The 27,485-nt window shown below is 42.0% G+C and overlaps 1 protein-coding gene across 1 annotated transcript in view; it reads right to left on the minus strand.

Annotated features, from left to right (window-relative positions):
• Positions 1-27,485, minus strand: part of LOC115202792 (ALK tyrosine kinase receptor-like) — a 217,754-nt gene that overhangs the window by 122,005 nt on the left and 68,264 nt on the right. The window contains exons 7-8 of the mRNA XM_029766822.1: positions 14,385-14,519; positions 1,222-1,387 (exon numbers count right to left, since the gene is read on the minus strand). Coding sequence (XP_029622682.1) covers positions 1,222-1,387; positions 14,385-14,519 — 301 coding nt within the window. The remainder of the gene's footprint in view (positions 1-1,221; positions 1,388-14,384; positions 14,520-27,485) is intronic.

Genomic DNA, 27,485 nt, shown 5'->3' on the forward strand with positions numbered 1-27,485 from the left:
GTCCAGTTGAGTCCAATATTCAGCGCCAGAGAGGGGGAGCGGGACAGGCGTGACAGTACCCCCTCCCCCTCGAGGGGCGCCACTCGGTGTTCCACCTGGGCAAGCCTGACAGGCCGGCCGAGGCATGGGCACTGGACAAGCTGGCTGAGGCATGGGAGCCTGACGAACTTGCTAAGGCATGGGAGCCTGATGGGCTGGCTGAAGTATGATGTGGGGTGGGCGCCTGCCACGCCAACCGAGGCAAGAAGACCTCTCAAGCCAGCTAAGGCGTGGAAGCCCGACGAGTTCCATTAGCGGAACCCCCGATTCCATCAGCGACGGCACCTGGACCCGACATCACCAACCAAAACAAAAACTCCCTGATGCTTCCTTTAGTTGTGTCAGCATTCTGTGAGGATCGACGCTGGAGACGAGAAGCAGGTACAGGGAGAACATTTCATAAACAATGGCCATGAAAATGAAATAGAACAGGAACAGCGTCTGGACAGGGGAAAAAAAAATAACGACATCAATGCTGACACAGGGAACAACCTGAGGTGCAGACAGATATAGAGGGCATACACATGCATATATCAGTGTATCTGCAGCAATTAACAGATGGCCGAGAGAGAGAGAGAGAGAGAGAGAGGGAGAGAGAGGGATATATATATATATATGAAGCCTCTTAATCACCTTGTGACTGTGGGTTACTGGAGCCGGGTGTAATAAGTGTGTGAGTCATGCTATTTAATTAACCATTAGAGCCACACTCTCTAACCCAAAGACTCTGGTTAGCCAGTAATGCCCCGCTCATTTAAGGAGGTGGAAAGGATAGACGATTGCTGTCCGTGGACGAGAGAGCGAGGCTATGGATTCTTTGAAGGCCGCTTGAGGTTTGGGAGAGTGAGAGAGAGAGAGATATATAGATAGTGTGTCTGTGCATGAGTGTCTAAAGCAAATCTGTATTGGACATTCTCCTAAGGATGTCAAATTAGACTATTGAGATGCAGCCCCTTTGTTACGCCTACTATGAAAGGAGGCCAATTTAGATTATTGAGATTGAGACTGTGCTACACCTACCGTTAATGCCAATTCAGACTATCACGATTCAGTCTATACTGTATGTTACACCTATCATGCAATTAAGCCAATTTAGACTATTGAGATTCAGCCTATATGTTACACCTACCATGAAAGGAAACCACTTAACACTATTGAGATGTAGCCATTGTTTTGATTTACCTGTAGCTGCCGGTCTCCGGCACCCTCCAGATTTGGATGCCTTTGAATGGGCTTCTGGTTGCCACGGTAACGTTGATGTTGCTGTTCCGATATGAGCTGCTACACTGGGTTGGGGTGGGCCCCTCTGAACCCCCTGCCCCACAAGTGTGAAAGGCCCATTTGGTGTCTGTAAAACACATTGATTACACAGGCAAATGAAGACACTCATCATTCAGAACACTGTTCAAACTCATCACACAAATTGTGCCTCATCTTTCATTTCACTTCAACAAACCCCCAACACTATAGTCTCACATCAATAAACCCCAACATACTGAAATGGCAGAAAAAAAATTCCATCCTATTCGTCTAACTCCTGATTGCTAGCGAGATATAACGGAATAAATAAAATAAGCATCTTCATCATGTTTCACTGTAGTAAAAAATTCCAATACTATCATCACTGTCTGAAGAAAATCTCCAAACTCCATTTTCTGTCCATTTACATTTTTCAAATGATTTGATGGCAATGAATCCCCTATATGTACTCTGAACATTTCATGACTCTAGGATCAAGAACATGTATTCCAAATAGATTCTGAAGTTGCATGTTTGTATGTTTGTAATCTCTCATGGACAGACTACGTAAACATAAATGGTATCTGTAGATCTCTCATGATACAACGGGATGAGTGAGATAACGAGCAGCATTAGGAGCAGCATTACTTACAGTGTTTTGGACAAATCATGATTTCCCAGGGAAAGGGACATTTGGCGCACAGACTTTCAGGTAATTTACAAAGAGAGAGGGTGGAGCTCTTCATTCTGGTTCTGATCCTATCTCTTCTCTGATCATGTATGGACCCAGAACTTAATTGAGCATCTGACCTATTACCGAAGACTTTAGTTCTGGGTTAACCTCTACGGGCTAGGGGGCAGCATTGAGAATTTTGGAAAAAATATGTGCCCATTTTTAACTGCCTCCTACACCTACCCAGTAACTAGAATATGCATATACTTATTATATATGGATAGAAAACACCCTAAAGTTTCTAAAACTGTTTGAATGGTGTCTGTGAGTATAACAGAACTCATTTGGCAGGCAAAACCCTGAGACAGATTCTGACAGGAAGTGGATACCTGATGTGTTGAATTGACATTGAGCCTATGCCATTGAAAAACAAAGGGGCTGAGGAATATTTTGGCACTTCCTATTGCTTCCACAAGATGTCACCAGCCTTTACAAAGTGTTTTGAGTCTTCTACAGTGAGATCTGGCCGAATAAGAGCCATGGAACTTGATGGCCCATTAGACACCTGGCGCGCGAGTTGATGGTGGGTACTCTCATTCCGAAACGTTTTAAAAGAGAACCCAATGGTCCGCCTTGAATTTTATTCATGTTCTGGTTAAAAAAGGCCCTAATGATTTATGCAATACAACGTTTGACATGTTTGAACGAACGTAAATATATTTTTTCCGTTCGTGATGTGAAGTGAAGTCCGGCTGGCTTAGATCATGTGCTAACAACACGGAGGTTTTGGGACATAAATGATGAGCTTTTTTGAACAAAACTACATTCGTTATGGACCTGGGATTCTTTGGAAGTGACATCTGATGAAGAGAATCAAAGGTAATGGATTATTTACATAGTATTTTCGATTTTAGATCTCTCCAACATGGCGGTTAGTCTGTATCGCAATGCGTATTTTTCTGGGCGCAGTGCTCAGATTATTGCAAAGTGTGATTTCCCAGTAAGGTTAATTTTAAATCTGGCAAGTCCATTGCGTTCAAGAGATGTAAATCTATAATTCTTTGAATGACAATATAATATTTTACCAATGTTTTCTAATATTAATTAATTATTTTGTTGTGATGACTTGACTGCCGGTATTGGAGGGAAACGATTTCCTGAACATCAACGCCATAGTAAAACACTGTTTTTAGATATAAATATGAACTTGATAGAACTAAAAATGCATGCATTGTCTAACATAATGTCCTAGGAGTGTCATCTGATGGAGATTGTAAAAGGTTAGTGCATAATTTTAGCTGATTTTATGGTTTTGGTGACGCCTGTCTTTGAATTGACAATACACTACACACAGCTATTGTCAATGTACTCTCCTAACATAACCTAACTTTATGCTTTCGCCGTAAAACCTTTTTGAAATCGGAAAACGTGGTTAGATTAAGGAGATGTTTATCTTTCAAAGGGTGCCAGATAGTTGTATGTTTGAAAAACTTGAATTTTGACATTTATTTGGTTTCAAATTTGCCGCTCTTGAAATGCACCTGCTGTTGATAGGGTGCGCCACAGGTGGCACGCTAACGTCCCACATAGCCCAAAGAAGTTAACCGAGATTAGTATGTGTATGAATTGTCAAATATGGAGTTTTTTTGCAGTTCCTGAAAATGTTCAGGTCAATAATTTTTGGGGGTTAAGTTTTTCTTCTGACATCCACACTGGACCATGGGAATGGCACCATTTCCATCGTTCCCCCAAATCAGGATTTAGTGACTCGATCAGTGTTGTGGTCCAGCCACGTTTTTCTGACAAGACTAATCTCATGCAAATCTAGGCAAAAAAATAACCTCCAATCACTACAGCCTGGGATTACACTGCAAATGAGGAGAAAAGTTTGAGTTAGTTGGGCATTCAAACTGATTTTGCCATGTTTCACTGTAGTGAATTGAAAAAATGGTAAGTGCAGTGTTCAGTATGGTTTAACCAGTTTAGAAATGACTAGGGAGTAAAGAATGATACAGTGGCTTGCGAAAGACTTCACCCCCTTGGCATTTTTCCTATTTTGTTGCCTTACAACCTGGAATTAAAATTGATTTTGTATCATTTGATTTACACATGCCTACCACTTTGAAGATGCAAAATATTTTTTATTGTGAAACAAACAGGGAAATAAGACAAAAAAAACTGAAAACTTGAGCGTGCATAACTATTCACCCCCCCAAAGTCAATACTTTGTAGAGACACCTTTTGCAGAAATTACAGCTGCAAGTCTCTTGGGGTATGTCGCTATACGCTTGGCACATCTAGCCACTGGGATTTTTGCCCATTCTTCAAGGCAAAACTGCTCCAGCTCCTTCAAGTTGGATAGGTTCTGCTGGTGTACAGCAATCTTTAAGTCATACCACAGATTCTCAATTAGATTGACGTCTGGGCTTTGACTAGGCCATTCCAAGACATTTAAATGTTTCCCCTTGAACCACTCGAGTGTTGCTTTAGCAGTATGCTTAGGGTCATTGTCCTGCTGGAAGGTGAACCTCTGCCCTAGTCTCAAATCTCTGGAAGACTGAAATAGGTTTCCCACAAGAATTTCCCTAAATGTAGCACCATCCATCATTCCTTCAATTCTGACCAGTTCTAAGGCTAGAGGTGCAAAGGCTTTAAAATATCCAGTAGAAGTAAATGTATTCAGCCAGTCTTCTCTCCACCAAATACTGAAGAAGAAGCTGTGAAGAAGCTGTGAAGCCCCCAGGCCGAATCTGTCATTTTCAACCCAGGAACAGCAACCGCCTACAAACTTGTTGGTCGTTGTCCAAAGTAAATTCAGCCCTACTTATTCTATTATTCCAGGGCTGGGGCCGATTGATAACCTATGGAGATCATGCTCATACACACACGTAGGCGTGGACTCAGCCACACACACAGACGTGCATGCACACACAGCTACACACAAACACACACACAGGTCACGCTTTGCTGAAAAAGAAGAAAGGGAAGGAGAGGAACAAGGTGTATGGTCAATGTTAGATGTGGTTTCTGATTATGTAACTGGGGTATGATCAGATACACTAGTAAATTGTTGACCACAACCGCCACCTTGTGGTTGTGTTCATGGTCAACATACATGGCTGAACAGTGAGAAAGGAAAGGAACAGGGTGTGTTGTCAATGCTAGATATGGCCTCTTATTATGCAATTGGGGCAAATCATTCATTGACCATGACCAGTGGTGGAAAAAGTACCTAATTGTCATACTTGAGTAAAAGTAAAGATACGTTAGTAGAAAATGACTCAAGTTAAGTGAAATTCACCCAGTAAAATACTATTTGAGTAAAAGTCTAAAAGGGTTTGGTTTGAAATATATCAAAAGTAAATGTAATTGCTAAAATATACTTAAGTATAAAAAGTAAAAGTATAAATAATTTCAATTTTTTTTATATTAAGCAAACCAGACGGCAACATTTTCTTTAAGTTAAGGATAGCCAGGGGCACGCTCCAACACTCAGACATCATTTACAAACTAAGCATTTGTGATTAGTCAGTACGCCAGATCAGAGGAAGTAGGGCTAACCAGGAATGTTCTCTTGATAAGTGTGTGAATTAGACAATTTCCTGTCCTGCTAAGCATTCTAAATGTAACTAGTACTTTTGGGTGTCAGGGAAAATGTTTGGAGTAGAAAGTACATCATTTTCTTTAGGAATGTACTGAGGTAAAAGTTGTCAAAATTATAAATAGTAAAGTAAAGTACAGACCCCAAAAAACTACTTAAGTAGTACTTTCGAGTATTTTTACTTAAGTACTTTACACCACTGTCCATGACCACTAAATTGTGTATGTGTTCATGGTCAACATCTATGGTTGAAGACTACAAGGTTACATGTAAGTCACTCTCACTCTCAATTCAATTTCAATTCATTTCAACTCAATTCAAGGGCTTTATTGGCATGGGAAACATATGTTAACATTGAAAATGCAAGTGAAGTAGATAATTAACAAAAGTGAAATAAACAATAAAAATGTACATTAAATATTACCCTGATTGGTTCTGACTTCTAAACTTGAAATATTGTTAATCATCAGGTATCCTGTGGACCAGAAAGGAATGGTTATCTGTAGGAGGAATGTATATGTTGGGGTCAATTAAGGTTGGATATGAGCCAGGGGCTTGGAATGTACTGAGTAAAGGAAAGGCAATCACGTTTGAGGTCAATGATAAGGATGGAGAGATGTGGATTAGTGAGGAATGGGGGCCGAGGTCAGGTCACATTAAGGGAGAAGCAACTGTTAATTACCCACACCACTTAACTTCCTGCCTTGCAATAAAGATGTAATGTTTAGAGGGAAGGAGGAGATTTCACCCAAATTGGGGTATATATACTCGTGCTAGTGGGAACATGTCTTTGTCTGTTCAGCTATCTGACCCTTTGGGTGAATAAACTTGGTTTGAGCTTTACTAATTGTCCGTGAGTTTTTACTCTTTATTTAGAACCTAACAACACTCACAAAAGTTCCAAAATAATAGACATTTCCAATGTCATATTATGTGCAAATAGTTCAAGTACAAAATGGAAAATAAATACAAATAAATATGGGTTGTATTTACAATGGTGTTTGTTCTTCACTGGTTGCCCTTTTCTTGTGGCAACAGGTCACAAATCTTGCTGTTGTGATTGCACTCTGTGGTATTTCACCCAGTAGATATGGGAGTTGATCAAAATTGGGTTTGCTTTCAAATTCTTTGTGGATCTGTGTAATCTGAGGGAAATATGTGTCTCTAATACGGTCATAAATTTGGCAGGGGGTTAGGAAGTGCAGCTCAGTTTCCACCTCATTTTGTGGGCAGTATGCACATAGCCTGTCTTCTCTTGAGATCAAGGTCTGCCTACGGCGGCCTTTCACAATAGCAAGGTTATGCTCACTGAGTCTGTACATAGTTAAAGCTTTCCTTAAGTTAGGGTCAGTCACAGTGGTTAGGTATTCTGCCACTGTGTACTCTCTGTTTAGGGCCAAATAGCATTCTAGTTTGCTCAGTTTTTTTGTTAATTACTTGTCACATTGGAAATAATTATATTTTTGTTTTCACATGATTTGGTTGGGTCTAATTGGGTTGCTGTCCTGGTGCTCTGTGGGGTCTGTTTGTGTTAGTGAACAGAGCCCCAAGACCAGCTTGCAGACCAACTTGTAGGTGATGGCTTTGTTATGGAAGGTTTGGGAATCGCTTCCTTTTAGGTGGTTGTAGAATTTAACCTGTTGGGGCTAGGGGGCAGTATTTGCACGATGTACGGTAATGGAATATTTTGAAATTTTTTGTCACGAAATGCGTCGTGCTCGTAACCCTTATTTACCCTTTCGGATAGTGTCTTGAACGCACGAACAAAACGCCGCTATTTGGATATAACAATGGATTATTTGAGACCAAACCAACATTTGTTATTGAAGTAGAAGTCCTGGGAGTGCATTCTGACGAAGACAGCAAAGGTAATAACATTTTTCTTATAGTAAATCTGACTTCGGTGAGTGCTAAACTTGCTGGGTGTCTAAATAGCGAGCCCTGTGATGCCGGGCTATCTACTTAGAATATTGCAAAATGTGCTTTCACCGAAAAGCTATTTTAAAATCGGACATATCGAGTGCATAGAGGAGTTCTGTATCTATAATTCTTAAAATAATTGTTATGTTTTTTGTGAACGTTTATCATGAGTAATTTAGTAAATTCACCGGAAGTGTTCGGTGGGAATGCTAGTCACATGCTAGTCACCTGCTACTGTAAAAAGCTGGTTTTTGATATAAATATGAACTTGATTGAACAGACATGCATGTATTGTATAACATAATGTCCTAAGATTGTCATCTGATGAAGATCATCAAAGGTTAGTGCTGCATTTAGCTGTGGTTTGGGTTTATGTGACATTATATGCTAGCTTGAAAAATGGGTGTCTGATTATTTCTGCTGACATAATCTAATGTTTTGCTTTCGTTGTAAAGCCTTTTTGAAATGGGACAGTGTGGTTAGATTAACGAGGGTCTTGTCTTTAAAATGCTGTAAAATAGTCATATGTTTGAGAAATCGAAGTAATAGCATTTCTAAGGTATTTGAATAACGCGCCACTGGATTCAACTGGCTGTTGAGCAAGCGTCCCACCTAGCCCAGAGAGGTTAACAGATCTTTTCTGGATTTTGATAATTAATTAGCGGGTATCGGCCTATTTCTGCTCTGCATGCATTATCTGGTGTTTTACGTTGTACACTGAGTATATTTTTGCAGATCAATATGCTGTTTTGTGTATTCTTGGTTGGTGAACAGACCCCCTCTCTCTCTCTCTCTCAAGATGTGCTCCCACATGGTCACACACAGGAATGGGAGCGCAAAAGGCCATGGTGTGAGTAACAATGGGGAAATGTTTGTTTGAAAACTTTGAAAGTAAAATTGCTCAGTAAATGTGCTGTATAAACCTGTTCCTTTGGATCATTTGTGTCACGGGTTGATGGTCACTACACTTAATGCTGTTTGTTATGTATTAATCTCATATCGGTTTATAGTGATTGACATCAGACTGGAAGTACACTGATAATTTACCTGTGATTCTGTAACAAATGATGTTGTGACTTCCTCCCACCTGCTTGGGCTGGTGTTAACAGAACATATGTTACTCTCTGATTAATATATAAGTGCATGTTAGACATTTTCTCTGCTTCTGTGCGGGAGGTGTCCCCATGTTGCAACTTAAACCAGATTAATTTTGATTGACTTCATCTGCGACTGCTCTTCTCTTTTATTCACCTGAAAATCCCCTTTAGACTCCCACATAAGGATTTATTTTTGACACCAATGAGTAGTTAGCACATCAGATTAAGTTCTGCATTGCTGATTGTCTCTCCTCCAATTCCTATTAGATTATAATTTATTTTTTGTGGATTTAATTTTTTATAGAAAGAACTAAATGATCTGCATTTAACTGAATTGAACTAACTTAAAACCTCTTATTGGTAGGGGGCAGTATTTTCACTTTCGGATGAAATACGTGCCCATATTAAACTGCCTCCTACTCAAACTCAGAAGCTAGGATATGCATATTATTAGTAGATTTGGATAGAAAACCCTCTGACGTTTCTAAAACTGTTTGAATGATGTCTGTGAGTATAACAGAACTCAAATGGCAAGTAAAAACCTGACAAAAAATCCTACCAGGAAGTGGAAATCTGATGGGTGGCCTCAATTCAAGTCATTGCCTATCGAACACACAGTGACTCAGTAATCATTTTGCACTTCCTAAGGCTTCCACTAGATGTCAACAGTCTTTAGAAAGTGGTTTGAGGCATCTACGATGAACAGAGACCAAACAAGAAGGCTGGGAAGTTGATGACCCATCAGTTCATTGGCGTGCCTTCACGCGAGAGGTAGCTCTGTTCCAAAAGGTTTTTCAAGACACTGGTTTCGTCCGGTTGGAATATTACTGAATTTTCACTTTCTGAAGGCCCTAAAGATTGATGTTTTACAACGTTTGACATGTTTGAACAAACGTAAATAGATTATTTTTTTACTTTTCTTCGTGAAAGTTTTGGCGCGTTTCCTACATTTGGAGTAGCTGAACTGAACGCGCGAACATCATGGAGTTATTTGGACATAAATTATGGAGTCTATCGAACAAAACAACATTTGTTGTGGACCTGGGATTCCTGGAAGTGCCTTTTGATGAAGATCATCAAAGGTAAGTGAATATTTCTAATGCTATTTATGATTTTAGATGACTCCAAAATGGTGGCAATCTGTATTGCGTAGTGTATTTTTCTGAGCACAGTACTCAGATTATTGCAAAGTGTGCCTTCCCCAGTAAAGTTATTTTGAAATCTTTCACAGCGTTAGCATAAAGGAGATGTTCAGCTATAATTCTTTGAATGACAGTTTAATATTTTATCAACGTTTATGACGAGTATTTTGGAAATTGATGTCCTGATTCACCGAGGGAAAATATTTTCTGAACGTCACGCGCCAATGTAAAATGCTGTTTTTACATATAAATATAAACTTTATCGAACAAAAGATGCATGTATTGTGTAACATGATGTCCTAGGAGTGTCATCTGATGAAGATCATCAAAGGTTAGTGCTGCATTTAGCTGAGTTTTGGCTTTCTGTGACATATATGCTTGATTGGAATATGGCTGTGTGGTTATTTCTGTCTATGTACTCTCCTAACATAATCTATTGTTTTGCTTTCGCTGTAAAGCCTTTTTGAAATCAGACAACGTGGTTCGATTCAGGAGAAGTGTATCTATAAAATGGTGTAAAATAGTCCTATGTTTGAGAAAATTGAAATGATTAGATTTGTGGTTTTGAATCTGGCACTCTGATTTTTCACTGGCTATTGTCAAACTCAATCCCGCTAACGGGATCGGGTTGTCGTAAGAAGTTTTTAACAACTGAATCAAATTTTTGTTTTGTGACCATTGAATTGACTGTTGACTTTTGATTTGCTTTGATTGCTGGGTATAACCAATACAGAAAGCCTTACTGCATACAATTTTGAGTTGATTTATGATTTATGCTGCTGATCTATTGCTGCTATTTCATGACGAATCAAAACTTTAATCTGATGTTCTAATGGTGTTTTGCTATTTGTTGTGTTTGTGCATATTCATACTGTTTCTATACTACAGAAATGTGAAGGGGTCAAACTTTATGGTACACGGTTCCCAATACTTGTTTTATACAGCAGTATGTTCAGGATAGGACTCTTGTAAAATTTAATGAGCATGAAATAGTTTGATCTGTCTTTCACCAGAGACAGATGGCTATTTAATGCCTCTGACTCAATATGCACACTGCTAGTATGGTCATTGCATTGGAATATAACCCTAAAAGGTTGTTCCACTTTGATTGGCACATATTGATGCATGAAGGAAGATGAGTATGAGTTGAAATGGAGTCTCTAAGAAGTCCCCAGTCTATTTAATTACAGTATTTTATTTCAACATACTCACACACACAGTAGGTTGTATTGTGGTGCTCATTATCAGTCACATGTCTGTCCAGGTGATTAATACCTCTTCCAAACACACGGGATGTGTCCCAAATGGCACCATATTCTCTATATGGAGCCCTATGGGTCCTGGCACTGTATGGAATAGAGTTCCATTTGGGCCACAGCCATGGAATAACAACAGCTCACAAACAAACGACTCAACACCACCATTTGATTTAACGACTAGTAAACAATTATGTATTCTGCGTGTGGAATGTGGCTAATTAGCGACTAATAACAACTGTAAGAGACAAAAAAAATCTTCCCCCCCGAGGATCTGCATAGTCATTATGGACCGATTTTGTTTGGTGCAGCTGTCAATCACTTGCTGTTCTGCTGACAGGAGCCAATCAGATCGCTTCAGTCGGTCTCCTCTTCCTCTGTCCTTGGTGTTGTAAAATAATAGGCATACACACTTTCTCTCAAACACAACCACATACAAAACTACTGCACCCACTCACATACATACTCATTTTGAAGTTAGTGACGCATCCCTTTCCCATCTGGCGGCCAAGTAATCACGGTGAGAAAGTGAAGTGAGCTCATCAACTGAGAGTCTGTGAGAGAACTCTGTTGTTTCCCCCATAGAAAACGATGAGTCAGCAGTGAGAGAGTGGTTGCGTCCGAAATGGCACCCTATTCCCTATATAGTGCACATCTTTTGACCAGAACCATATGTACATTATATAGTGAATAGGGTGCCATTTCAGACACAGACACTGTCTGAGTACACACCTCATTGTAGGGTCGGGTTTCAGAAAAATAAAGGTGCAGAGAGACTTCAGGCAACAGATCAATACATATAGATGGGCGAGAGAAACAATGAGGAGAGAAAAAGAAGGGGATAAAGAGAAAGAGAGAGGTGAGAAAAAGCAGGGGAGAAAGAGGGAAGGAGCAGGGGAAACGAGAGAAAGAGTGGGAAAAGGAAAGAACCAAAAGAAAGCAGAGTGAGAGACAAAACAGTGGAAATGAGTAAGAAGGGGCTGAAAGCAAGAAAGGTTAGAAAAAGAAAGTCTGAAAAAGAGAGCGAACAAGATGGGACAGTAAAAAAGGTGAGAGAGCGAGAGATGAGCAGAGAGAGGTGCGAAGAAGAGCAGAGAGAGGTGCGAAGAAGGGCAGAGAGAGGTGCGAAGAAGAGCAGAGAGAGAGAGGTGCGAAGAAGAGCAGAGAGAGAGAGAGGTGCGAAGAAGAGCAGAGAGAGAGGTGCGAAAAAAAAGGCAGAGAGAGGTGCGATGAAAGGCAGAGAGAGGTGCGAAGAAGAGCAGAGAGAGGTATGAAGAAGAGCAGAGAGAGATAAGAAGAAGAGCAGAGAGAGAGGTGCGAAGAAGAGCAGAGAGCAATGAGGAGAGATGGAAAAGACATTGATGTTTCCTAGGGTTAATCATTGAGCATGTTGAGGAAGGAGGAGAGCTGCTTCAGTGACCTAAAACCCTCATCAGGCACTCACACACACTCATCAGGCTTTCAATCGTTTCCCCTACAGGCATCAAGCCAAAGGGAGATGCAGAACGAATATTAAAGCCACAATAAAAGTTGCCTATCAGAAGACCAAGCCATAAATGCAAGTCCACTTATTAATCTCCTGGGAGAATACCTATGATAATCCAAGGCCAAGGGACAAAAAGAAGGCTGACCCCAAAATCAGAGTCCTGCTTTTTTGAACACCCAAGATATTAGATAGCCATTGTAATTTAAACACCATATGTGGAGGACTAGTATACGGTCTTGGTTAAGATCCAGTCAGTTTTGGAAACCTATACCAATATTCCAAGGAAAAAAATCACCATTATCAACAAATGATCAACACTCATCATTGAATAACACATCGTCAAAAAACGTAGATGATATTTGAGATTCAATGATTGTGTGATGTTGTGGCTAGGCGAGCTGTGTTTGACACAGCTCTTATTTAATAGACACATTCTGGTTCCTCCTATCTTAACCACCAATAAAAAACACTTCACAGTTGGTTACAAAAAGTCTGTTACCAGGTTGATGCATATCGGATCAGGCATGTCAATTAAGTGATAATGCCTGAGTAGCCTGTGTTTGGAGGATATATTGGCAAACCGTGACAATATATCCTCCAAACACCAGCTTCGAGGGCATTATCACTTTTATACAACGGGTTACCAACATATTAAAATAATGATTGACACATTTTCAATAAAAACGTTATTTTGATGAATTTGTTCATACTATTTCATCTTTCCACAAGATATAGTCCAGACACAAATCTAGGGTTGCTACCCAAGCCGACCAGTCATTCAGTCTTTTTGTTCTGTATCTATGGACGCGACCCAGTTGATCCTTCTAAATGTTCCATTGCCATACTGGCTGGAAACGTTCTTGTACAGTGCTTGCTAGCTAGCCAACTACGGCTAATTTACTGTCTTGTCAAATAGCCAGAATAACAACGAAGTAGCTGCATTCACATTTTATTGGCAAAAGAATGTTAGCCACAGCCTCATGCTAACACACTCCCTAGTGTGTTAGCATGAGATCGTGGCTAACAAGTCTTGATTGAACTGTGCATTTCACTCTTTGCAATGATACTGAAGGGAATGTCATGAACATCATCTTGTTGCTTGGAGTAGTAAACAAGATGTTGATAAATGCAATTACTCTGAGATTCCCAGAGTATAAGGGCACTGGCATCAACAGCCAGATAGGTATTTATTTTGTCTGCAGTGGTGCTATTGGCTCGAAGACAAAGCGACAAGACAAAATACATGATTACTTCAATGATTATACTCCTGGAAAGTCAGTGTTGCGTGCCGTGTAAAATGTATTTAAAAGGAGCCAATTCCAGCTCTGCACTATCCACAGTTAATTTATGCAGTAGCTCGGTGCTTGGAAGAATCTAAGGTAGAAAATGTCAACTCGGTGAAAGGAGCTACATTGACATTCCATGGAAGCAAATTGGAGCGTTTTGCAGATCAAAACTGTCCGTCCTGCTCCATTTAATCCAAAGTGAGATGTACAGTTACAGACGTGGGGATGAATCCAGTAGGTGGCACACTTACTTTGTTTGAGAAAAAAGCACTGTGCCTTTTCACAGCACGTGTGGAGTGAGTGTGAGTAGAAGTCTTCCTGGGTAAGTGTGTATGTGTGTGTGTGTGTGTGTGTGTGTGTGTGTGTGTGTGTGTGTGTGTGTGTGTGTGTGTGTGTGTGTGTGTGTGTGTGTGTGTGTGTGTGTGTGTGTGTGTGTGTGTGTGCGCGCGCGCATGCTTGTCAGTGAGCAAGCAGGGAGAGGATAAGAGAGAGTGTCTGTGTGTGGGATCAGAGACCATTGTTCTAGCTTGAGATCAGAGACAAAAATGTATCATCTTTCCTCTCAGACTGCCTTTTCTGTATACTACAAATAGAGCGCCTATGCCTGAGATACTCACAACTATACGACAACGGGTGGACACTTACAGGCAGTCAGAGTTGGATGTTCTGACAAGGTTCTTGAGTTTCCATTGGACGGGGTGGTTGTTTTGATGTTCTGATTGGTTGGTTTCATTGGCAGTTTAGTGTTGCCGGTTACTGTAGGAGGAAATTCGCCATTGGCTGAGGAGAGAAACAGACAAATAGCAATTTAGTGACATTCTTTGCAAGCCATATCTTTCCACAGCTCTCTAAATGCTAAACAGTTGAAGATAAGCAGGGTTGTGTTCATTAAGGACCAAATGAAATAAAAACTAACTGAGACAGATGGGGACTACCTAGACTACCTCATTTTCATTTTCCGTTACAAAACATTTTAAACACTTTAAGTTTTTGCCCTAATAAACATGGCCCAGGGTTAAACTAGGTGAATATTTGGCTGCATAACCCAATGACTGTATATATGAATGGACAAAGCCATTGGTTATGTGACACCATTCATTCCTATGTGAAGACTCAATAGCGCATTGAAGCCAAATTAAGTCGGTTAAGATGGTGTCTCATGGAGACATAACATGCGCAGTTTGAGCTACTCCAGGAAGTGACTTTGCAGGCTAGCTCAGTGCTCTCATTGAGAAACTCAAGTTGAAGGCCGACCTGGGTAATGCAAACTGCCATTAGAAACGAAATGATCCTTATAACTTCTTCTGTGTACGATTTAAAAATAATCAGTTGGAGACATACATCTGGTGTATTAGAAGCAATTATTGGTACCATGATTGTCCTCGTAAAATGTTTTTATACAAAGATTGACAACGAAGATTGTCATTTTTCCATTCACTATAATGGTGGTACTGTTTTCTGCAAACAATGCCTGCAGTACCGCGGTCGGCCGTGAACTGTGGCTTCAATGACACAGGGCAGTTGTTCTCCCCTGGGATATCTGAAGTTATACGCTGTCGGTTTGTCCAGTAGGGGGCACTCTTTCCTCAAGACCGATAGAGATTGATATAGTGGTGGTGGGTAGGGGGTGCTTAAATCCAAATCCTCCCCATCTTCCTCCATCCCTAGGTCACTAAGCTAATTGGATCCGGGGCTTTCATATCACTAGCTCAACCCAATCAAGCCTCTGGACAGACCAACCACCTCAATCTATCCCTTTTCTCCATCAACTTCAGAAATACATTTCCCAGGTAAACGGAGAGTTTATTAGGTATTGCTCCTTTAGATATTAGGTACTAGACTTTTCAGAGGCTGTAAATTGGGCCTGTCAGGAGGGCTATGCCAATATGGGACTGCATACTGGACTGCATACTGGACACAATGACTATGGTGCAGTGGGGAAGAGGATAATGCTCTTTCCATTAATCAGCTGCCAGGACCAGGGGTAAATCCCAGTCTCTGATTGGCTATTTCTTCTGCTGAGACCAATTACCACCTCTGATCGTAAGGGATTTTACGTTCCTCAAGAAATTATACAACAAACCAACCGTTCATAAAAAGGTAACAAAAAAGGCATGATTGTTGAATTAAACTGCTGAAATAGTCATTTACAATTGCATGGTATGGTTATTAGCAATGGAAACCAATGTGGTTAATAGTCTCTAAAACCTTTCTAAAGTCGAAATGTTCCATTTAAAAGTTGGAAGAGTAGTTCTGATGAACTATCCATTGTCAGTGTCGGTGTGCGAAAAACAGCATCACACCAGAGTCCTTGTCAGATCCATGTGAGATCCATTCAATTGTTAATAGCCAGGTTATATCATACCTGCCTCTGCCACTCACTTGTGAACATACTCTTTGAGCAACTGTGACATTTTGTCTATGAAAGGGACTTGGATCTATCTGTTGGATGTCTGTATTAGAATTTCATGAGCACTCCAAATGTCTTTCTTCACCTTTAATTTCCACTGAAGACACATTTTTTTATATAAAACTTTGTTTTGACTCTGATCAGAAACTCTTTAAGTTAGAAGACCATTATAAGTTGTAAAAGACAACTGATGCACACATCGGCAGAACTCCTGAACAGAAATAACTCGCAATTTACTAAGAAATTGCATAGTAAAATGGCAGCACAAAAATTACTTCATTAAATCAAGCAGCATTAGGCGCCAATTGGTTACCAATAGTTTTTTTGAATTCTGTCGAATAGGTAAAGATACGTACCCTAGTAAATATGTAACAGTACTGTAAAAAATAAGAAACAAAGTCCTACCAATGGTGTTCAACCAGGTGGCAGGACTCAGAGGTCAATGCTGTGGTCACCACACCACTGGAGAGTAGAGAGTCTATGATATCTTATTGATCTCCATCTCCCACATCCCGCGGCCTTATTTCGCCACTTTCTGCTGCAATCACAAACCTCTGTAACCACTCTATGTGTGGTCACCAGGCCCCTGTCTTTCAAGAGACCAGCCTCCACAGTCATCAATTAACCAGTTGGTTACAGTATATTGCTAAAAGGTGCTTTTCAACCCTTTTTGGTTCTATATAGAGCCTTTTCTTGTAGCAGTGGAGCCACTGCACAGCGGGAATTTTGTTCTATATTAAATGTCTTGCAGAGTGAACATCTAAAACAAATTTATGATATGACAAAAATAAATCACCAAAACAAAGCATTTTCTGTTTTGGCACCAGGTCGTCAATTAGTTTTCTTTGAGAATGAAGAAAGAAATAAGGCTAGCCCAGATGGAGGTAGCGACTCGAGAACGGTGTGGTCGCACAAACAAACCACTTACCTTTCCTCCAACATAATGCCACTAATTTAGACAAAACAAACTTGGTCCTTTTATATTACTTACTTAAAACCTGTTATGGTTTGATCCCGTTAGCGGGATCGATATGACGACTGCCAGTGAAAGTGCAGGGCGGCAAATAAAAAAATAAAAACATCTCATAATTAAAATTTCTCAAACATACAAGTATTATACACCATTTTAAAGATAAGGTTCTCCTTAATCCAACCACAGTGTCCGATTTCAAAAAGGCTTTACGGCGAAAGCATAACATTAGATTATGTTAGGACAGCGCCTAAACAAGAAAAACCACACAGCCATTTTCCAAGCAAGGAGAGGCGTCACAAAAAACAGAAATACAGCTAAAATGAATCACTAACCTTTGATGATCTTCATCAGATGACACTCCCAGGACTCAATGTTACAAAATACATATATGTTTTGTTCAATAAAGTTCATATTTATATCCATAAACCCCATTTTACATTGGCGCGTGATGTTCAGAAAATGTATTTCCTCCAAATTTCTGGTGAATGAGAACATCAATTTACAAAAATACTCATCGTAAACGTTGATAATATGTACAACAGTTATTGAAAGAATTATAGATACACTTCTCCTTAATGCAACCGCTGTGTCAGATTTTAAAATAGCTTTACGGCGAAAGCACATTTTTCAATATTCTGAGTACAGAGCTCAGCCATCAAAGCAAGCTATACAGTTACCCGCCAAGTTCTGGAGTCAACTAAACTCAGAATTAGTATTATAAATCTTCACTTACCTTTGCTGATCTTCGTCGGAATGCACTCCCAGGACTCCCACTTCCATAAGAAATTTTATTTTTGTTAAAAAAACTCCATATTTATGTCCAAATACCTGCGTTTTGTTTGTGCGTTCAGATCACTAATCCAAAGGCATAACGCGTGAACGTAAAACCAGAGACAAAAAGTCATAGTTCCTCTACTGTTCGTAGAAACATGTCAAACCATGTTTACAATCAATCCTTAGGGTCTTTTTAACATAAATCTCCGATAATATTCCAACCGGACAATAGCGTATTCATTACAGAGGAAAAAGAAGGAGCAGCACACCTTCGTGAGGGCGCAGTAAAAACTCACTGGTCCACCGGTTTAGACAGCTCCTATTCTTTGCCCAGCAACAGTAGAAGCATAAAACAAGGTTCTAAAGACTGACATCTAGTGGAAGCCTTAGGAAGTGCAAAATGACCCCACAGACACTGTAGTTTGAATAGGGATTAGATAGAAAAACTACAATCACTTCCTGGTTGGATTTTTTTCTCAGGTTTTTGCCTGCCATATGAGTTCTGTTATACTCACAGACATCATTCAAACAGTTTTAGAAACTTCAGAGTGTTTCCTATCCAAATCTACTAATAATATGCATATCTTAGTTTCTGGGAGTGAGTAGCAGGCAGTTTACTCCGGGCATGTCAGTCATCCAAGCTACTCAATACTGCCACCATCCATAAGAAGTTTTAACACAGAGCTAAAGGACCGCACCATTTAGCTCCAGATACATAATCTATCCATCTCTGGGAAGAGTACAGAGGACTCTGTTTGCGACTAGCTTGTCTGAATATCAAGTCGAGAGCCGACTGCATGTTTCTTAATTATGATGACAGGTCATATGAGTTTCCTGCGTCGTGTTGGCTTGCCAGCTTTTACTGGCTTGCTGAAAAGACATATCATCCCTTTTCCCCCACAAATCGTTCCACAAGCATTATGGGACATTGTGAAAAATGTCTACCTTTCATCTTTGCCTCTTTAATCATCTCCTAAAAACACATCCCTTTCAGTTCCCTCCACCCAGCTCCTCCGCCACCACTACCTCCTTAGGCTGAACTGCTCTCGTTCATCACAATATGGCAGGGGGCTCCCACCACAGCTGTGCACTGAACGTACCGACTCTAGAGCATGCCAACCAGCCAGGTCGTTCAAGATTGAGGTCGAAATTAGACAACTATCCATGTCCTGAGGATGTCGGGTTGAGTGCCTAAATTTAACCCTTCATTTATAAATTTGACCTTTGGAGAAATGGAACGCTACAGAGCAGCAGGAGCAACAAAAACACTTTGAAATTTGACATTTGGAGCAACTTCGAAATTTTATGTATGGAGAATGTGGAAGAATGTATAATTCTGGAGTCAGACTGAGAGCTTGTTGTGGAAAACATGGGACAGACGTCCATTTTCTTTGCCAGGTCAACACAAACAGTTCCTACACTATGTTGCCTATATTACTAACAAGATTTTCTTAAACTTTGATTGATTTCATACTTCATTTGACAGAAGTTCTTTGTCAGCTTAAGCAAACAGTTCTTGAGCTTTATTTTCGGCCGGCACTAAGGAGGCACAAGTGTCAAACGCAAGTTAATTTGCTATTTTGCCATATAAAAACTGGTGCACTGGCATTTTCCAGCCCTAACTCCAGGTTTGGCAATTTACCTGTTTTACATCAGCTCGCTTGCTCTGAGAGGGAGGGGTGGCAATATTTGAGGTGTTTTAGCAACCAGGAAATGATGTAGTGCATATTGCACCTTTTATACCATCCCATTAGTGCTGCATGAAATTGTCACTTTTAAGTTTGTTTTTATGTGACAAAATGTACAGTTTACATTTTACATTTTAGTCATTTACATTTTAGTCACGACTTACAGTAGTGAATGCATACATTTCATACATTTTTTACATTGTTTGAAGCTGGTGTACAAAAGTGAAAATAAAAGAAGCTGAAATTAAACGTATGAACAGGAAGTATAGAAATAGCACACATCGAACATATCTACTACTTCATAGACTTGCGTTCAATGAGAATGACAGATCTACAGTATAACTCTGATTTCTATGTGAAGTTGGTCGGGTAGCCCAAAAAGTTACACTTTGCAGCTTTAAGACCAACAAAAAGCAGGTCTTAACGGTAACACTGTTAATAAATGCATGGATTTTGAGAGTGGAAGCGCAGCCTATCCAGCCGTGATGCACAGTGTCCATGGAAGGACAGATGTGACTTTTGTGGTGGTAAATCTCATACTTTGAAAGATTTTTTTTTTTAACTATTGGTTTCCCCCCATTTTGTTTAATATGACAAAAAAAAAGCATAGCCTACCTTCCCCTTAATCAAAGCTGGTTTAGCAGCAGCGCATAGGTGCATCTTTTTATCCTGGACATTAGCCAGCATGAATAAAGGCTTTAAATGGTCTACTGAGAGTGCTTTGGAATATTTTGGAGGTTTTTGCCGTCATAATTTTTCATTATTCACAATTTACATACCTGCATTTTGCTTGTTCAAGTAGGTTATCCATACCCATTTTTTACCCCTTCTCCGATTACCAAAAACATGCTCTTCACTATTCAGTCCTCCTATAATGCCATATCAACGGAAGATTTCTTTGAGAATGTGCCTCGCACGTACGCAACGATAATATTGACTGGAGCCTAGTATTTTGTATAGACATGCTAATGTTATGCATAAAGAAATGTATGGCGATGTGTGCATGAGAATGGCATGAGAAGTGATTCATGATATTATTCTTCTGACCCAATCGTATTTAGAAATATTGTTGTTGGTTTAAAAAACATGTTGTTTTTCATTTAATTTGATTACAAACCAAACGTATTAAAAAGATTCACCGTCCATGGGTATAGGGAGAGAATGTACATGGCTCGAATGCAATCCCAACTGGCACAGACATCAATTCAACATCTATTCCACGTTGGTTCTATGTCAATTAATTGAAATGACAAGAAAACAATATTGATTCAACCAGTGTGTGCCCAGTGGGATGCAAATTAATCTGCTATTTCTGGAGAAGTACAAATTTGATCTGTAAGATGGTCCTATGATGTTTATAAAACATTACATATGCGAGCAGTATAACGGTGAGTGGCATTCCCCCTTTCTCGTTATAGTGGATCTTTATCCAGCTCACATGAAAAATGTGGATGTGCGTAAAACCCTTGTTGCCTTGTCTGTATTTATACGCCCACGGAAAGCAATTATGGTGCCTACAGGCCTAACTGTTTTTAGACATAGCCTACTTAAAACAAGCTTTTGTTTTGTTTTTATTAGAACATGATTAGAATTATACACTGCCTTATTAGGCCTTATCAAGAGCCTAGTGAATGTAATCTTTCCTATTGACTGTTTGGCATATCTATGTCCAGACTGCAATTTACAGTAGGCCTAGCCCCTACATTTGGGGTGGCAGGTAGCCTAGTGGTTAGAGTGTTGGGCCAGTAACCGAAAGGTTGCTGGATTGAATCCCCGAGCTGACAAGGTAAAAATCTGTCATTCTGCCGCTGAACAAAGCAGTTAACCCACTGTTCCCTGGTAGGCCGACATTGTAAATCACAATTTGTTCTTAACCGACTTGCCTAGTTAAATAAAGGTTAAATAAATAAAAGTATAATAATATATCAGTGTGAATGCTGTAGCCTACATTTTAACAATGTATTTCCATATAAAAGCAATGCAATTAGCACAATATGGACTGCAAACATGTTCAAATTCGGGGAAGACTATTTAATGAACTAGGCAATAATGGACTAACATTCGAATTGGAATTGATGACAACATAATACATAAAACACCGTAAATACACAACTTGAATCAACCACATATTTAGCCATGGAGCACATTCTGATTGGCCAGTGAGGGGCCAAGCCTCGACACACTCACAACATGTTTATTCATCAAAACCCAGCCCTTTCCCTCCACCGCGAGCTACTGTGCCCATAATTCCAGTTGTGAAAATATAAACATTATTTCTGACACACCCCTGAACCTATAACGCTACCGCCAGCACTAAGATTTATCATTGCGTTAGGTTTGTTAAAATAGAGCCCATCTGTCAATGCTGTTGTGCTTGTCTTTCTTGCATGAACACTTGCACTTGTCTCTTCTTACTATCACCGATTTTTCTGATAGCTGCTTTGTTAAAGGGGCAATCAGCAGTTGCTACATCCATTTTTGGACTTATAAAATAATAATATGTACCCATTGATTCTTTAAGAATAACTTATAAATGCTTCATGGTTTTAGTTCAACTGTCGTAGCTCACCAGAACCCAAAATATAAGCTTATATGCAATTTTTTTAACTACATTTTGAAAAAAACTAAAAGTTCAATAGATGGATGATCATGGAAGGCTGGATAGTTCCTTCCAGTGGCGAACCGTAACTATTGGAGCTAGGCCCTCAGTTGCGGAAAAAGAACTGACGTCATACAAATAGATAAATAGAGACCTTGGATGCCTGTGTATACAGAGCATGACTTGAGACCTTTATTTTGCAGACCTATGTAGGAGAAGCAATTCTTTGATGACAGAGTCAAACGGTCCTAAGCCTCGCCTGTGGCTCACACCTGTGGCTCACAGAAGCAGCACACGTACACAATGGTTGCAAATATCAATAGCAGGAACCACGTTAGAAGAAAATACGATTGCGTCGTTTCAAAGAAACATTTGCCAAAACAAACAGTCCCTCAAATAGCGGCGGAATAAATTCAAACACACAACTACTCACATTGTTTCAAGACCACAGACAGTACATGCTGTCAGAGAGCTTTATTCGATGTTCTATCTCCAGCATGCAACAATAAAAAAATGCACCACAACACGAAATGCCATGTACCCAGTACTTCCAATTGCAATGTCATTAACTTGTTTTTACCACACAACCAGTGATCTAAAGTTGAAATAATATTTTACACATTGTATTCAAAATGATATGAACGAGATAGCAACAAAAAAGCAAGCTGTAGATGAAACAAAAAGTTCACTCACCATTATGATTATCATTTTAAAACGAAGTCCATTCTCCTGTCCTTCTTTATGAAATGGGCAATGACAGGTTCATATAGCTTGTGTTTTGATTTTAAAACCGAAATAAGTTATTTTTCGATTGCGATCAAAGCCAGGGCTGAGAGTCAGGCCTGTCCAGTGGTGTTCCTGGAATATGTCCTGATCCTTTTTAGTGCAGAAAATGTTCTTTCTACTGATGCAGTGGACACTGGAATGGTCAAAACTAGACAGGTAAGCAGATACAATTGGTGCATACTATCAATTAGTCTCTTCTGCTGGAGAACGTGGGGCAGATCAGACAGGCTCTTAGCCAAGAAGTCAGACATTGAGTACAAAACGGTGAGTTTTGTTTTAAGTCGCGGCAAATCAAAATTAGGGCCATAGCTTTCTTTGAGACTTGAGAACACAGCGTTTGGAAAGTTTGGTTTTTCCCTATATATTGGGAACTTTTGTAGGTCAAGGAGGGCAAGGAACATAAGCCTTTCATGGTCATTGAACCTGTTTCTTAGCTGAGTGACAATGTTGTCGGTGATAGCACTTGGTTGCTGTTGGTACTGCCTGCGAATGTCTCCTTGCATATGTGTTGTGCGCCCCCTTGGAACTACAGTCTCACTCACAGTGTCCTCGTAGATGGAATCGAAATTTACTTTTCCCTCTCTGTGGTGTTGCAGAAGTTGTCCACCCTGGACAAGCAGAACTGCATGTCAGAATCGCTGTTTTGCAATATTCCAAACAGCACGACAAAGTATGCAAATATGGAGTAGAACGTGGATAGCAGGAAGTAGAACTCAAAGCTTGTCAGGTGCATCATGTATCCATCTGCGCTGTGAACGGTGTCTTCATCAAAGTTATTGTGGTGGTCCACTATGTATTCAAAGAGTTCAATGAGTTCAGCCTTTTTTTCAAACACAGTGCAAACTAAGTGTGAGGAGAAGTTCCATTGTATTGGCACCACTCTGGGTAGTCTTCGCTGGCATATTTCATCCAGTAGTTTTGTTTGTGTAACAGATCTTCAGAAAAACGCTAATTCGCCACCAAGATGAGAAAAAAAATATTGCATTATTTTAGATTACCAGCACCTTGTGACATCACCAGATTAAGTGTGTGCGCATATGTCACGACTTCCACCGAAATCTTTTCCTCTCCTTGTTCGGGCGGTGTTCAGCGGTCGGCGTCACCAGTCTTCTAGCCATCGTCGATCCATTTTTCATTTTCCATTTGTTTTGTCTTGTTTTCTTACACTCCTGGTTTCCCTTCCCCTCATTAATTGTTGTGTATTTAACCCTCTGTTCCCCCCATGTCCTTGTGTGGAATTGTTTGTTTGTAAGTGCTTGTACTCTATGTTACTGGTGCGCATCAGGTTTTGTACCCAGGTTCTATTTGTATTGCCGTGGGTTTTGTATTAAACTGCTCTGGCTGTTACCTATTTCTGCTCTCCTACATCTGACTTCACTGCCACCAGTTCCGCAACCCTTACAGAATTCCACACCAGCCATATGGAGCCATAAGGGGTCGAGGATCGCGTCCTGGAGCAAGAGGCGATGATCCACCATCTCGGCGCCGCAATGGACCGCGTTGTCCAAATCATGGACCGCTGGGAGAGACAGGGAGTTCCTCCAGCGCCTCCCCCAGCACAACAGGGGCCTTCACTACTCACTCCCTCTGCTCCCGGTTCCAGTGGGATTCGCCTCACCCTCCCGGGGAGTACGATGGGACGACTGCTCGCTGCCAGAGGTTCCTGCTGCAGTTGGATTTATACCTGGCAACCGTCCACCCAGCTCCTTCGGGTAGTGAGAGGGTGTCCGCCCTCGTCTCATGCCCCTCGGGGAAAGCCCTGGAGTGGGCCAACGCCGTGTGGGTGGAAGGAGATGCGGTGCTGGACCACTTTGAGGAGTTCACCCGTCGTTTCAGGCCAGTCTTCGACCACCCGCACTAGGGCAGAGCGGCGGGTGGACAACTTTCCACCTACGGCAGGGGACGAGGAGCGCACAGGAGTTCGCTTTGGACTTTCGGACCCTAGCCTCCGGAGCGGGATGGAACGACAGGGCCCTGATCGACCACTATCACTGCAGTTTGTGCGAGGACGTCCGTCGAGAGTTGGCCTGCAGGGACACCACCCTTACCTTCGACCAGCTGGTGGACCTGTCCATTCGGCTGGATAACCTGCTGGCTACCTGCGGACGTCCAGATCGGGGTCTGTTGGTTCCATCCCCCAGCACCGCCGCTCCGATGCCCATGGAGTTGAGAGGTGCTGCGCTAAGGGAGACTGGAGGAGGTTCCATCTCATGCACCATCTGTGGCCGCAGAGGTCACACTGCCGGTCGGTGCTGGGTTGGTTCTTCTGGGGGTTGAGGCAGCAGGCAGGGCACTCTGGCGTCACCCCAGGCGAGAAAGCACCATTCTCACCCAGAGCCCTCTGCTGCACACATGTTTTTGTTCGTCACTTTTCCTGAGTTTTCCCCACATTCCCAGCATAAGGCGCTCGTCAATTCAGGCGCGGCTGGGAATTTTATTGACAGATCATTTGCCCATAGTTTAGGGATTCCCATTGTTCCTGTGGCTACACCCTGCCCAGTTCACGCCTTGGATAGTCGACCATTAGGGTCAGGGTTAATTAGGGAGGCCACTGCTCCTCTGGGAATGGTGACGCGGGGGGGTGTCACACGGAGAGAATCAGTCTCTTTCTCATTGACTCTCCTGCGTTTCCTGTGGTGCTAGGCCTGCCCTGGTTAGCTTGTCAGGACCCCACTGTTTCATGGCTACGGAGGGCTCTCACGGGTTGGTTGCGAGAGTGCTCGGGGAGGTGTTTAGGGGTTTCCGTAGGTGCTACTACAGTGGAACGTCCAGACCAGGTTTCCACCGTGCGCATTCCCCCCAAATATGCCGATTTGGCTCTTGCCTTCTCCAAAAAGAAGGCGACTCAATTACCACCCCATCGACGGGGGGATTGTGCGATAAATCTCCTGGTAGATGCTGCACTTCCCAGGAGTCACGTGTATCCTCTGTCACAGGCGGAGACGGTGGCTATGGAAACATATGTCTCCGAATCCCTGCGTCAGGGGTACATTCGGTCCTCCACTTCCCCCGCTCCGAGTTTCTTTTTTTTTGAAGAAGGAGGAAGGTATGCGCCCATGTCATGATTATCGAGGTCTTAATCAGATAACTGTGAGGTACAGTCACCCGCTACCTCTTATCGCCACGTCGATTGAGTCAATGCACGGGGCGTGCTCCTTCACCAAACTTGATTTCAGGGGTGCTTACAACCTGGTGCATATCCGAGAGGGAGACAAGTAGAAGACGGCGTTCAGTATGACCTCAGGACATTATGAGTACCTCGTCATGCCGTACGGGTTGATGAATGCTCCATCAGTCTTCCAAGCCTTTGTAGATGAGATTTTCAGGGACCTGCATGGGCAGGGTGTAGTGGTGTATATTGATGACATTCTGATATACTCCGCTACACGCGCCGAGCATGTGTCCCTGGTGCGCAAGGTGCTTGGTCGACTGTTGGAGCATGACCTGTACGCCAAGGCTGAGAAATGACTGTTCTTCCAGCAGTCCGTTTCCTTCCTAGGGTACCACATTTCCACCTCAGGGGTGGAGATGGAGAGTGATCGCATCTCAGCCGTGCGTAATTGGCCGACTCCCACCACGGTAAAGGAGGTGCAGCGGTTTCTAGGGTTTGCCAGTTTATCTGGGGTTTTGGTCAGGTAGCGGCTCCCATTACCTCACTGCTGAAGGGGGGACAGGTACGTTTGCAGTGGTCGGCTGATGCGGACAGGGCCTTTGGTCACCTGAGGGCTCTATTTACCTCGGCTCCCGTGCTGGCCCATCCGGATTCCTCTTTGGAATTCATAGTGGAGGTGGACGCGTCCGAGGCTGGGATAGGAGCCGTGCTCTCTCAGCGCTCGGGTATGCTACCGAAGCTCCGACCCTGTGCCTTCTTCTCGAGGAAGCTCAGCCCGGCGGAGCGAAACTATGACGTGGGGGACCGGGAGCTGTTGGCTGTCGTCAAGGCTTTGAAGGCGTGGAGACATTGGCTTGAGGGGGCTAAACACCCTTTTGTCATCTGGACTGACCACCGCAATCTGGAGTACATCCGGGCGGCGAGGAGACTGAACCCTCGCCAGGCAAGGTGGGCCATGTTTTTCACCCGGTTTTTTTTCACCCTTTCTTACAGACCAGGTTCCCAGAACTGTAAGGCAGACGCACTGTCCCAGCTGTATGACACAGAGGAGCGGCCCATGGATCCCACCCCCATACTCCCGGCCTCCTGCCCCAGTGCCGCCGGTAGTGTGGGAGCTGGACGCGGACATTGAGCAGGCGTTGCGTGCAGAGCCCGCTCCCCTCTAGTGACCCGCTGGGCGTCTGTACATTCCGTCTGCTGTCCGTGACCGGCTGATCTATTGTGCCCACACGTCACCCTACTCTGGTCATCCAGGCATCGGTCGGACGGTGCGCTGTCTGAGTGGGAAGTACTGGTGGCCCACTTTGGCTAAGGACGTGAGGTTGTATGTTTCCTCCTGCTCGGTGTGCGCCCTGTGTAAGGCTCCTAGGCACCTGCCCAGAGGTAAGCTACACCCTTTACCTG

This window comes from Salmo trutta, chromosome 12 (assembly GCF_901001165.1).
Source record: "Salmo trutta chromosome 12, fSalTru1.1, whole genome shotgun sequence".
Taxonomy (NCBI): Eukaryota; Metazoa; Chordata; class Actinopteri; order Salmoniformes; family Salmonidae; genus Salmo; species Salmo trutta.